Source organism: Ranitomeya imitator, chromosome 5, assembly GCF_032444005.1.
Source record: "Ranitomeya imitator isolate aRanImi1 chromosome 5, aRanImi1.pri, whole genome shotgun sequence".
NCBI classification, from domain to species: Eukaryota; Metazoa; Chordata; class Amphibia; order Anura; family Dendrobatidae; genus Ranitomeya; species Ranitomeya imitator.
The window spans coordinates 57,328,496-57,342,241 of record NC_091286.1 but is presented as its reverse complement, the minus strand read 5'-3'; the positions used below and the strand labels follow the sequence as shown (position 1 = coordinate 57,342,241).

At 39.4% G+C, this 13,746-nt stretch overlaps 1 protein-coding gene across 2 annotated transcripts in view; it reads left to right on the top strand.

Moving 5' to 3' along the window:
* SERTAD2 (SERTA domain containing 2) overlaps positions 1-9,283 on the top strand; it is an 86,148-nt gene extending 76,865 nt beyond the window's left edge. The window contains exons 2-3 of one of the 2 annotated variants that reach the window (XR_011321909.1): positions 716-1,992; positions 2,205-9,283. Coding sequence is in view for 1 of the 2 variants with exons in the window: in XM_069768712.1 (XP_069624813.1) it covers positions 720-1,655 (936 nt within the window). In the remaining variant the exon portion in view is untranslated. Of the gene's footprint in view, positions 1-715 lie in introns of both variants that reach the window. The other variant, XM_069768712.1, reaches the window with a different exon arrangement.
* Positions 9,284-13,746: the final 4,463 nt, after the last annotated feature.

Sequence of the window (13,746 nt, the reverse complement as noted above, 5' to 3'; positions counted from 1 at the left end):
GGCATTGACGCCACAAGACCTGTAAACGTGTCCAACAAAAGAACTATGTCAGAAATTTATATTACACTAGCTCTTATGTGGACTTTTATTAGGTAAGCTAGCCTTCATCCATTACATGCGTCAGCTAGCTTTGGGTTATCATTCCTCTGAGTGGTTTAAAGGGGTTGTCCACTACTCGCACACTACCCTATTTTTAATAACACCTATACGCGCCACCTCTTCTGGGACGTGTGTGGCACGGTTATGTGATGCGATCCCTGTGGCCAATCGGCACTGGCTTCACTCTTCTCTCCTACGGATAAAATTGACATCCCGAAGAAGTGAATGATGCAGCGGCTCTCTGAATTCCTCCAGATAACTTGATTTGTCTGAAGGAGGGGAGGGTGAAGCCAGCGCTAATTGATCACAGGGATCTTGCGACATAACAATGTCATGCAATCACCGGGAGAGCCAGTGCCGACACCGCTCGAATAGCGTCAGCATCGGAGATGAGTATAGGTGTTGTTATTTTACTGTGGGGAAACAAAAGGATTCCGAAGGGAGTTGTTATAGTAGTGGAAAACCCCTTTTAATGTCTTGGCCGATTGTTTTCTGTATTATAATAATATGCTGTTATTCATTTCACTAAATTAAGGATACATTTGGCTCTTTTCAGACGACACTCACAATTTGACAATCGTCACAACTTAATTTTTCCTCTGCCCTTGTCTTTTAGATATATGTTGGCTAAACCGGGAAAGCGAAAGTTTGACGAGCATGAAGATGGGCTGGAAGGCAAAGTGGTGTCTCCAACAGACGGGCCATCGAAAGTATCCTACACTTTACAGCGCCAGACTATCTTCAACATTTCCATTATGAAACTCTACAACCACAGGCCACTGACGGAGCCAAGCTTGCAGAAAACAGTTTTAATTAATAACATGTTGAGACGGATACAGGAGGAGCTTAAACAAGAAGGCAGCTTGAAGCCTGTTTTTATTAGCACTTCACAGACTTCTGATCCTCTTGGTGACACGTACCAGGAGGCTCAGCCTGCTTTTAGCCATCTCAACTCCCAGCCTCTTCAACCCACTGACTTAATAAGCACTACACCACTAGAGTCTTGCCTCACTCCTGCCTCTCTGCTTGAGGAGGACACATATTGCACTTCCCAAACAGTCCAGCAGAATATTTCTAGCAGCAAATTAACACCACCGCCTCTTGTCCAGCCAGTAAAAGACAGTTTCTCCTCAGCATTGGATGAAATTGAGGAGCTATGTCCATCGTCTACCTCCATAGAGGCCACTGCAGAAGCAGCCGTCCATCTAAAAGTTGAACCTGTTGCAGCAGGAACCCTTAAGCCTGAGGGAACACATGAGAATAGAACAAGTGAGCCAAAACTAATGGATTCTCTTCCAGGGAATTTTGAATTAACGACCTCCACCGGCTTTCTTACTGACCTAACTTTAGATGACATCCTTTTTTCTGACATTGACACGTCCATGTACGATTTTGATCCTTGCACATCCAATACTGGAGCAGCCTCAAAAATGGCACCAGATGAACTCCTCAAAACGTTGTCTCCTTATAGCAACCAACCGGTAACCCCAAATCAGCCTTTTAAGATGGACCTCACAGAATTAGATCACATAATGGAGGTTTTGGTTGGGTCGTAAAAAAGCTCTACATACTCTTCAACTCCTTACCCCACATTCACAGCACTGTGCATGCATACTTTTGCCTTTTTTTTTTTTGGAAATCAAGGATCCTGTTTAGATATTGCATTACGCTGTATTGGAGTGCCTTCCATATGACCACTTTGGAGATCCTTTATAAGTTCGTCTCCAAGGAGGGTCATACCACAGTCCACTGAAGATTTCATACAAAACTGTCAAGCGACTACTTAAAACGTCAATTAAGTTGTCCGTATATAAGCACAAGAAGTATGTTGGGGAACGCTGTAGATTGCATGTGCAGAACTGTCTATTTTTTCAATTAGGGTTATTGCAAGAGGTAAATTTTATTATTTTGGTAACCTATACCCTTCCCCCACCCCCACCCCTTTTGGCATTTTAGGTTGGGAGGAAAAATTGGAGGCATCAATTACTGCTTTTTCAGTAAGAATTGCATATACCTGGCTGCTTAGATCCCACTTGTCCAAATGTTTTTTTAATATATATTTTTGTACAGATTCTGTCATTTTATTATATTGATTTTTTTTTTAGAAAAGAAGAAAAGCGAAAAAAAAATGTGCCGAGACAAGTAATGTATGAAACGACAAAGTAATTTTGATAGGATTTGCGTATGAATTTCCTTCCCAATTGAAATGTACTATATCGGTCCATACCTTTTTAGCTCTAGGTTCTACGGTTCAGCACAAATTTAAAAAGTAGGATCTTACTTAAGCTGTATTTTAAAGAAATTGAGGTAGTTGCTAAAATGGCATGTAATTGGTAAATATTCTGCTCACCCTGTGAAAAGTGTTATTTTCTCACTTACGTGACTCCACTTGACTGCGTCACAGACTTCCACCAGTTTCTCTAATATCATTAGAAAATGACCTATTGTTTAAATCATGTTTTTGTGTTCTTTTTTTATGTTAGCATGTATTTTTTATTTTTTTTAAAAAGAGATCTTGCAGCTTTCACACTGGCCACTGGGGCTTTTTTTAGGCTCTAACTTCCTATAGTTTCAGGAAACAACACATGTACATAGCCAAAATGGTCAGACTCAGACCCTATCTTTTTTGTGTTGAAGTGTCTAATAAACGCGAGCAAAGGTCATTGTGAAGGCAGGGTGAGCTGTGACATCGCTTATTGTGAATGGTGGATCCTGTGTTATCAGCTGTGCATAGAGCTGTTTCCTGTCATTGTAATCCTGCCTCTGATGATAAAGAGCCTTTGCTGAAAACTCTTCCTGATAGGACAGGAAATAGGAGTCTAAAAAAAGCCCCAGTGGTCATTGTGAAAATTGCAAGATTATTAAAAAATAAATAAATTAAAATAATATTTAAAAAAAAAATGCTAAATTTAAAAAGAAACACACGATTTAAACAATAGTTAATTTTTTGATGATGGCTTCCCTTTAAAATGAACAAAAAGTTAAAATTCTCTCCGGTTTATAGCTGCATGAATGTATACTCAAGAAATATTGTCACCATTACACTCTTGATAATCATTTGGTGACTGAATCAACGTCAATATATTCAATATAATTATCAAGTTACTAGAAAACTGAAAATTTTCATGAACAATATGTAGAGGCAGTCATGATACGCAATGTGGTTCTGCTATTAAATAGGGTTGTCCATTTTAATCAACTTCACAACAGATCTCGAAACCTGCAAGTGCTGAGACCACTAGCCGCCAGTAGCAATCAGCGAACAAGCCTGGTGATAAATGATCACTTTCCCTACAGCTCCTCCACAGGGGACTTTAAAAATTACACCATGCCTATTCAAAGCAATGGGTTGCCTTTGTGACGCAGAAGCGGACAGGTCCTCCAGACAGACACTCTGTGTCTTTGGGTTTTTGAAACAGGACCACCCTTTTAATATTGTGTTTAGGTAAACTGATATTAAAGTAGGGCGAGGCTTTCTGGCAAGGTTTGTTCATTTAAGAAATAGAGTCCACGACCTTTACTGTTATCACAACCCATTTTTTGTTTCTCCACCTTCATTGAATGCCTGACAGAATAAAATACTTTCTTATAAAGTCCAGCGCCATATTGCAGAACTAAACTACAATTACTTGCCTTGATCTTGTAAAGCCTGAACAGCTATACAACGCAGGGGAAATGCAGCCATGTCCTCCATGTGTTGTGTCCAACTTTTTATCGATCAGACATGTGCCTTCCCGTTCATGTCCAAAGTGAACAAATGTGTTACCAGCGACACAAACCAAGCTGTAACCAGTCAAGTATCCTCTGAATTAGGACCAAAGACCATCTGTATCTGCAGTTCTGATGAGGCATACGTCCCAAGTAATGGGGAGCATGTATGACCTAAAATACTGCCCCTCCATGTTTGTGGCTTGCCATTGGCGACTCTTTATCAGTGTTTTCTTAATATATACATTTTCATTGTATGTGAGCTCCAAACATGGCTTGAGACTTTAAATCTCCATTAGAAACATTAGACTAATATTGGTCGAACCTGTCAATATTGGCGAGCTTGGTCGACAATCAAATTTGTATGGAGGTCTCCCGATTCTAACATGACAGATGATGTTGGGAGGAGTCTGCAGAGTGAGTGCGCCTGTGGACGGGCAGTCGGGAGAAGACAGCTGTCAGATGAACCATCTGATTGGCTGAGCCATCATCTGACTGACAGTTATCGATTGAAGCTGGCCAGAGATTTAATTGTGTCTGTAATCATGGGGAAAAGGTTTCAGCAAGTCCTATTCCATTGCTGTTCCTTCTCAACAACCTTTCAAAAGGTACTGATATGCTATAGGGATTTCCAGCTAAAGATAGAGGGTCATTCAGGCAATGATCCTTGGGAAAAGTATGCAAAATATCTCTCCTTAATGCAATATTCATCCTTTTGACCTATATAGGTATGATTATGGTGGAGTTAGGGAATATATCTGCCCTCTTATGTTTATTGCCACTGTTGGTAAATTTAGATGTGGTTATTCACGCACCACCGCTCCTTTCATTGTCGATGAGACTGCCGGTGATCGTTGAGTGCAGTGCTTCAGCAGCCCCATAGACAATGGAGCGGTGGCGTGCACACATGGCCACCCCTAGGATTCTTTAAACGAAGCATTTCAGAATGCCATTCTTGGCATCTTCAGGCCCCCACCAAGAAGCTTATTATCACTTACCCAGTGGATTGATGATATCTTGCCAGTTGAGAATAACCCTTTTAAGTCCCCCACACGCACACACACTTCATAACGGAGATTGATTTACTTCTAAATTGTGGAGAACTCATTTACTGTAAAGCAAATTCTTCAAAGACAGGTCCACTTAGATGTTTCTTCATCAAAATTTTGGGTTTTCTATTCGCTTTTTTTTTTGCATATAAACGCATCCCAGCTACCTCATAAGAACCATTGCTGAGCTAATTCTATAGGGAAACCCTTATATATTTCTATCAGTCTTCACTATGGCTCATTCACATTTTTGTAGGGGGAAAAAGTGGCACAGATGAACTTTAGCAGCCAACATTCTTCTCAACAAAAGACATTGTATTCCATGTCCTCCATGTCTTAGAGGCATTGTACTTCTGTAACCATTGTCAGAATCATAAATTGCCCATAACTGGGTTTGTATGCAATTTTTATACAACTTATCGTCCTTATTAGTGATAAAATGGGCTTACGCGATCAAAAGCTTTCTTCTTTTGGTTCCCGCCAAATTTATGAAGCGACTCCAAATCTGATGCTAAAAGGATTGGTGGTAAATTTTAAACAGGAAAATGCTGTATGAACCCAGTGGTTAATTGTGGTCAAAATAAAAAGTGAAAAAAATTGTATTGGTTGTTTTAAGGTAACACATTACTTTTCAGCACACTATTACCATTGCAGTACATGACTTGCCTTCATTTGAGTCACTTTGCTTTTATCCATTGTATGAGATTCCTTAGATTGTCTGGAAGTAGTCAAATCGTCCCATATTTAATGGGTTTGTCAAGCGTGACATCATCACTTATCTTTTGCTGTTTCAGTACTTTTACATCAGTTTGTTGTATATTTGTTCACTCTTACCAATACTTCGTGTAAACAAAAAATGTTAATTTCTTTCTTTTTAATTTATCCTTCCTATTTAATTTTGAAAATTATGTCGTCTTGTATGTTTGTAAGGTGGATGCAAGTCAAAAATGTCATTAGGTGGCTGTCTTGAATGGGTCACCTTACTACAAGATCTTAAAGGGGATCGTTCACTGAGTCGAAAGTGACCTGTTATCACACCTGTTTTATTCCCGCTGTTCTCCTGAGTATTCCAGTTTTTGTATTTTTGAAATCCATCTTACGGTTCCAGAGAAATGGGCCTTTTTATTTACCGCTGTTTATGGTCTTTACTAGGTGGGAGTGTCTCACAGGATGCTATGGAGGTGTGTCTTTAGAGTGCTCTGCATAATTATCCCGTGAGACACGCCCCTTTAGAAGATCATCAAAAGTAGCACTAACTAAAAAGGCCATATCTCTGGAACCGTATGTCGGATTTGAACAAAACTAAAAATGGCATACTCCGAAGAGTAGTGAGAATAAAACCAGAGCAAAAACTGATCTGGTGTCACGTCCTCTTTAAGACTTATGTATCAGAAACAACTTTTGATTTATCATGGGTTTTATAAGGGTGTTGCTGATTTTAAGGAAAAAAAAATGAAAAATGTTTCAAGACCTTTCTCTAGACTCTGCAGTATTTCTTTGCTTTCTGTATGGTACTGTTAGCTGTTAACTACAGATCGCAACCTACTATTTTAAATGTGTATTGCTTCTTTAGAAATTACTTTTTATATTAATTTATTTAAGAAATTTTAAATTAAGTTTTTATGTCATCTGGCGATTTATAAAGCGGTCTCTGCTCACTTCTTGCCGTTGATCAGCTTGGGTTTTGTCTGTGATAGTCACTTTAAGGCACCACACTGACCACATTTACAAAGGAGTCCATGAAATGGCTGTGGTCGCGGGGAGTATATGATTGTGAAAGGCTTGTATTTACGTTTGCCTGATAAATATATATATACCGTATATACGAATACGTATATACGGAAATGTGAAATTACTCAGTTGCAGATGATTTGCTAAACAAAACGTATAGATTTCTTTTAACTTTATTTATTTTATAGCATGTATGATTTCATTCTATAAGGGACATATTTTAAGTTACAAAATGAGTTTACAATCGGGCAACACCATGCTGAAATATGTAAATATATAATAAAGATGATATGATTATGTATTTTATATTATGTATAATTTTTTTTTCAACAGAGGCCCGGAAAGATAGCCATTTTGTATAGATGATTTAATTTTTAATACTATTTTAAATTTTAAGTAGTGTTTTTATTTTTTTTTTTCAAGGCAATTACATTTATAATTTATAATATTTATTTTCCAAATTTTCTAACAATGGTGTGATATAAACTGGAGAGGGCTCAACATTTATGGCAATATGCAATAATGGATGGATGGGTGTTTAAGCTTCATATTTAGAGCCAGTTAAACTATTCTATAAACAAATTGCAATACCCTATCGTGTCTTCTCGATCAGTCCCATTACAGGTGGGAGATTTACCACTACAGAGGAAATAACATTTTTCTACACTTACCTGAAGCCACCACCAGGGGGAGTTCATATCTTGCTGGAGTTCACTGGGAGCAGTATGCAGTAAGCTCCTTATCTCCCTCTAGTGGTGGCTGAAGGTAGTATCATTTAAAACAACTGCGTAAAGGTGAATGGGTGTAACAGAGAAAAACAACTTTGATCCTGTTTATTTGCACAAAATTAAGATAAGAAAAAACTAAATTGATGGATATTTTGCCCACCTTGTACCGAATAAAAAAGCATTTCTCAAAAAATATACTATGTGAAAACTTAATAAAATAGTAAAAACTACAAAAATAAATACAAATTGGCTACTCTTCTGATACTTAGCAAATTCTAATTATTTTATTTATTTTTTTTAATTAAATTTGATTTATTGTTTTTGGAAAACCTGCATGCCACATGAACGAATCCAGTCCTTTTTAAGAGCATCTTACTTTAATATACTTTTTTTTAATGTAAAATTATTTGGGGAGAAAAAAGTCAGTTTGAGGGTTAAAACCCCAATAGAAAGATGTTATACACACTCATGTGCAATGAGATGACAAGAACTGAGCAGAGCCGATCAGCTATGATTTTGAAGTGATGTTTCCTTAAGTTATTTTTTATTTGTTGTTTTTTTTTTCGTTTTTTTTTTTTTGTAAATATATTTATTTTATTGTGAAGCTAACATCTGGATTGTAACATGTACAGAATGTATGGTAGGAATGTACTCTGTTTAGGAATGTATGTCCATTTCAAACGTGGGTGTGAGGCAAGGATAGGAAAATGTTTGCCATACCCTTCCATTCTAAAATTAAAAAAAGAAACAAACAAAAAAAAAAAGTTTGGTGTTCTAGTATTCGAAATCCCAAAGATAAAGTGGTTGTCTTGTATCATAAAAACCATAGCTGCTGTCAAAAACGGCTCCACACCTGTCTACTAAACATTACTTTAATAGAGCTGGGGTGCAATACCAGACACAGTCAATGGACAGGGGTGGCGCTGTTTCTGCAAGAAAGCAGAACGGTTTTGTTTATTTTGGACAAGCCCTTTAAGTTTTTTTGTTTTTTTTCTTGACCGCTGGATTTTCCAAATGTGTACACAAATTGATTTAAAACTATTAAACTTTTTCAAAGTATTAAAAAAGTTCTCATACCTGTTGCTTATTGTCCAACCCAGCTCTGCCATTAAAATTATTCTTGTTAAGTATAATATTAACACTATTTACGATTTCGGCTTTTGTACCTTTTTATTGTATTTTAATCAGTCTTTTACTAAAATACTCTACCCAAATATATGTTAAAAAAAGAAATCCCATTAATAATGCAGATTGGAATCTGGAATACCACGGCTTGACTTCTGCTAATTTATTATTTTGGTTTTTTTTTTAGTGACTTTTTATGTTCATATTGCTGAAGGCTAAAGTATTCTACACAATAAACTGTTAATTAGTAATAGAAAAATATCTTATAACATTTCTATACACGATCTATGAAATAAATCAAACTTCGTTGTGCCTGCCCTCTAATGGATTTTAGTTTTATTTCCACAACCGCTTACAGATTTATCCCAAAAATGAAAATATTTCTAAGTTTACCCTTTATATGTATTTTATATAACAAACCTCAAATTTATAATTTGTGCCTTTTTTTTCTTATGCCATCTTCATTGCATGACATATCCCTCAATAGACAAACTAAAAAAAAATTCTTCTTTCACATGTTTTTTGAATTCTAGAACACCAAACTTCTGACTATTATGCAAAATTTTATTATTTTTTCATTGCAGAAAATGTACAATTTTTTTTTTTATTTTTTTTTAGAATTGGGCAATGCATGAAACTTTCACTGTCTAAATGAAGGCCGCATTTTCCTCCTACAGACCTTACAGCTGTGCCTTTTCTATGCAATACGACAGACACGACTGATATCAAATTACTGTATTCACTTGTAGGTATGGGCTGTAGAGCAAAACGATTGGGCAAATGTACATGGAAATGAGCAGTCTTTTTGTAGTTTTATATTATACAATAAACATTTAAAAGAAACATTTCTGTAAGTTGTATTATTGTTTTGTTGTTTGTGTGTTTTGTTTTTTTTATGCTTGAGCTTTTTAGAAGCACATTTTTTTTTCTTTGGTTGAAAGGACACTTTTTCAGATCTGGCTTCTGTTCTCCAGTATGTAAGATAAATGTTATCTCAGGAGTGGAGGCTGAGCTAGGCTGCAGCTGTCACCTTTGCGGGCGTTCCCTCTCACAGACTCCTAAATGTGGCGATGGGGATGTAAACAGTCATTGGCAGCGCTGGCATCATTCCTGGCTGTTACTACAGGGGCTCGGGCCATTAGCAGCGCCGAGCTCCTGCGACGATTGTCCAGGAAGTGCTGATACTTCAGCATCTCCTGCACGATCATGCTGTGATCAGTCGGTCAGAATGACTGATCGATCACAGCGCTCTGAGTGCGCGGACTGATGGCGCGGATCTCCACACCTCTTCCTGTGCCGCTCAGCTGTCGGCACTGAACTGTTACTTCGTCCTTACACGTACTGACAGTTATAAAATCATGACGGATATAGCACATCATGATGCGGGAACTGACACCTACTCATGACGTGCTGAGTCCGTCATTGGTCGTAAAGGAGTTAAATTCAAAATCGCAGTTAAAGATTAAATTTGTCAACAGGGTTTTGTTATCCCATCTGAGAGCAATTTGATGTAGAGGCAGATACACTCATTCTAATAATGCTGCTTCTGCAGTTTTGATAAAAATCACTTTTATCTGCTGCAGATCTAGCAGTTCTCTGAATACTGAGCTCTGTATAACCCCGCCCACACCACTGATTGGCAGCTTTCAGTGTACACTGTGCATAGGCAAAAAACTGTCTATCAGTGGTGGGGATAAGGTTTGACAGAGCTCAAGAAAATGGAGGACTACATGGCAGCAGGATTACTAGTCGTCTAGTGATAAACTCCTCTTGATAAAACAGTGATTGTATCAAAACTACAGCAAATAGTCCAGTAAGTGACACATTGTTGGAATCAGGATATCTGGCTCTACAATATGCTGTTCTCAGATTAGGTTGGCAAAGACCTGGTGACAGATTCCCTTTGAGGGTATGTGCACACATCCGGATTTTTAGCGTTTTTTTTGGCGGAATTTCGCCATAAAAACGCTATAAATCCGCTAAAAAAACGCTAACATTATGCATCCTATCATTTTATAATGCATTCCGCATTTTTTGTGCATATGTTAGCGTTTTTTTCCGCAAAAAAAACGCATACCACAAAAAATCCGGACATGCTCTATCTTTTTGCGGATTTTCTGTGGATTTCCTATCAAAAATGGACATTCCGGAAAAATCAGCAAAAAATCCACGCAAAAAAACGTTTCAAAAACGCGTAAATTCCACGAGAAATCCGCGCGAAAAAAGCACGCGGATTTCTGGCAGAATTCTCCGGATTTTGTCAGGAAAAAATCCTGACGTGTGCACATACCCTAAAGGTCCTCTTTAAAAAGGAGGTGTAGCTAGGGACATGGGCAGTAAGGATTAATATTACAAGGCTGCCTAGTTCACACAAAAAGACAACGCAATTTGTAGTAAAGCTCAACAATGAGTGAATTGCTCTGTGAAATTTAATGTAACTTGTTCAAAAAAGTTCTATTCTGCCAAAACTCAAGACAGCAAACCGTGCCCAGATGTGCAACCACAAATCATACAGTATTGGCAACATGAAGGGTGTCACAGGAATTTCTTCAGAACTTTTAACCACTGAAGTGACAAACTAGGGCAACTCTGTTTTGCATAGTCTCTGTACATGTGTTCCTAAGGATTGAGCCGCAGCTTGTGTAAAGAGGGATGTCATTTACAAAATTTAAGACTGATGACACCTGAACCTTAAGGTTTCTAGTTAGCAGCATTATACCTAAAAAAAAATAAGTAAAATAAATTGCAATATGTTGTGTGTGCTGTAAAAAAAAAATGCAAAGGGTATTTGGAATGTTAGATACGACATGCCGAATGGTTTACGCGAGTGAGCAGCGATGTCCGAATGATTAAGAAGATACTTCCCAGGTCAAGAAACACCTATTGCATAGTGTCACTAGTAGATGTACGAGACCTGAAGAATGGTTCTGCACTCTGTCCTTTAAACCTGTCATCATGTCCCAAAGCACCATTTGCCTGCATGCCATTATGCCTGCCTGCTTTAATGAAGCTGAGATTACAAGGATAAAATTAAAGGGAACCTGTCACCAGAAAACAAACGCTGTTAATCTGCATGCTAATAGCGCTCTGAACCTGCCCGTCACCCGAAATTAGCCAAACGCTGCTGGAGGGTTAGATAATGAACTTTATTCCCCCAGCAGCGTTGGGCTCAGTACGGGTGTTGGGCAGGTTCAGAGCGCTATGACCCTGCAGATAATCTCAATATCTGCAGGTTAGTAGCATTTTTTTCTGGTGACGGGTTTCCTTTACGTTACATCCTGCAGCTGCTCACTTCCAATGATCGGGGCGGTGCAGGGAGCCGCTATAGTCGCAGCTCACGCCACAGTCCGCTTGCTGTAGTCACTCCCCAGCACTTTGATTGACAGCCCCTGTTGCACATACTGTACATGCTGCTGAGCATTCTGTCAATCAGTGTTTGGGAGTGATCAATAAACGATCGCCGATCATAACAGATTTACTGTTGGTTGTTTAATAACCTGTCTGCACAGGCAGCGCCCTTCAGATGCCACTGAATGATTTGTGACATATAGCGTCCAGTGCACAAAGGCTTACATTGTTTTCAGCAGCGCTCGACATTTTCACAGGATGATGCGAAGAACAATTGTGCAGCCCATTTAGATTGTTGGGTTATTGGCAGCCTGTTTAAAACGCTGGATTATTGTGAACGAGAATTCCCGTTCACCATGATCTTACAGTGTTAACGAGGACCTTCCATCAAATTTATCAACAATGAGCACTGGCTGCATCATTGACCTAAAAATGGGTAACATGACCCCGATGCCGAGTCTGAGATGCTTTTTTTTTTTACCGTAGACGAACTTGTAGGACCATCTTTGTCTTGCATATATAGGGGCCACTACTTGGACAACTCCTCATTTTCCTCGCTTGGCCCCGATTTAAAATAATAAAGCCTATACTCGCCTCCCGTGCCAGTGTCGTCGTACCAGCGGTGTCAACACTCGTGGTCCTGGGCTCCTGTGCGGTTGTGACACGTGACCCTGGCCCCCAATGAGCGCTGGCGTCACTGTCTCCGCCTTCTGTCGAATCGAACATGAGGAAATGCATTCTGCAGCCGATCTCCGACTTCATGTTGAATTCGACAGAAGGCGGGGAAGGTGACGCCAGCGCTGATTGGGGGCCGGGGTCACGTGTCACAACCACATGGGAGCCCCGGGGAGAGCGAGCGCCGACACCACGGGTATGACGCCGACACAGGAAGTGAGATTAGGCTTTTTTATTGTTTCGGGGCCAAGCGTGGGATATAAGTGGTTGTCCAAGTAGTGGGCAACTTGTTTATGTCCCGTCATACACGTTAGATACTTTTTCAGCCGACCAGATAGCTGGTCCTTTTATAAATATAGAAGCTGCTGCACATCTCGGCGTTACATCTCCATGTCGTCCCTTGTTGACTTCTTTTTTGCAATATATTATGTATTAATAAAAGATACGTATGTATTTCAGAGCTAAGTAAAGATGAGCATCAGTGCCACGTGCACTCTAATGGGGGCGTTATATTCTGCATTGACCCGTCTTGCATGTTCTTTAGTGACGGCACCGTGGTCAGGGTCTCAGAATTTACAGCCGGCTATAGCCGGAGCTGCATTTAGAAATCTTGCAGCAGCTGCTAACAGTGTAACTGTTGCTCAGCACTGGGAACAAATGGCTGGAGATATGTAGGGCACAGATTGAGGAAAGGAAAATGTGGCAGCGGTCCTGGAATAGATCACCTGCTAATTCACGAGGCGCTGCTTCAAAATGTATTTGACATCAGTTTTTAAATGAAGTCTCGGGGGTGGGATGCCCCTTAAATAAAGGGCAGATTGCTGAAATGGAAACCGCATGGAAAAGGAAAGGTTTAGTTTAGCTGGTTTTCAACCTAGGTTTTAAGGAAAGTGTGTCATCACAAAATGACTAGTCAAACCAAGCGCAGACACTTGGTGCACCCCTGGTGTAGCCAAACAGTCCAGTGCACCTTCCCTCCTACTTGTTTCCCATTTATTCTTACCATTCTCTGGTTCCTGTGTAAATCCAAGAAGAAAAAGGGCAAAGAGTAATGCAAAACAAGTGGATTGGACGGTGCACTGAACTGTCGGTCACACTGAGGATGCGCTGAACTGTCGGTCGCACCGAGGGTGCACTGGACTGTAGGTCACACCAAGGGTGCAGTGAACTGTCGGTCGCTAGATGGTGCACTGAACTGTCGGTCACACCGAGGGTGTCTTCACTCAACACTTTTACATAAATCGGATAAGTGCAATCCAATAAAAAAAAAATCAGGTTGCACT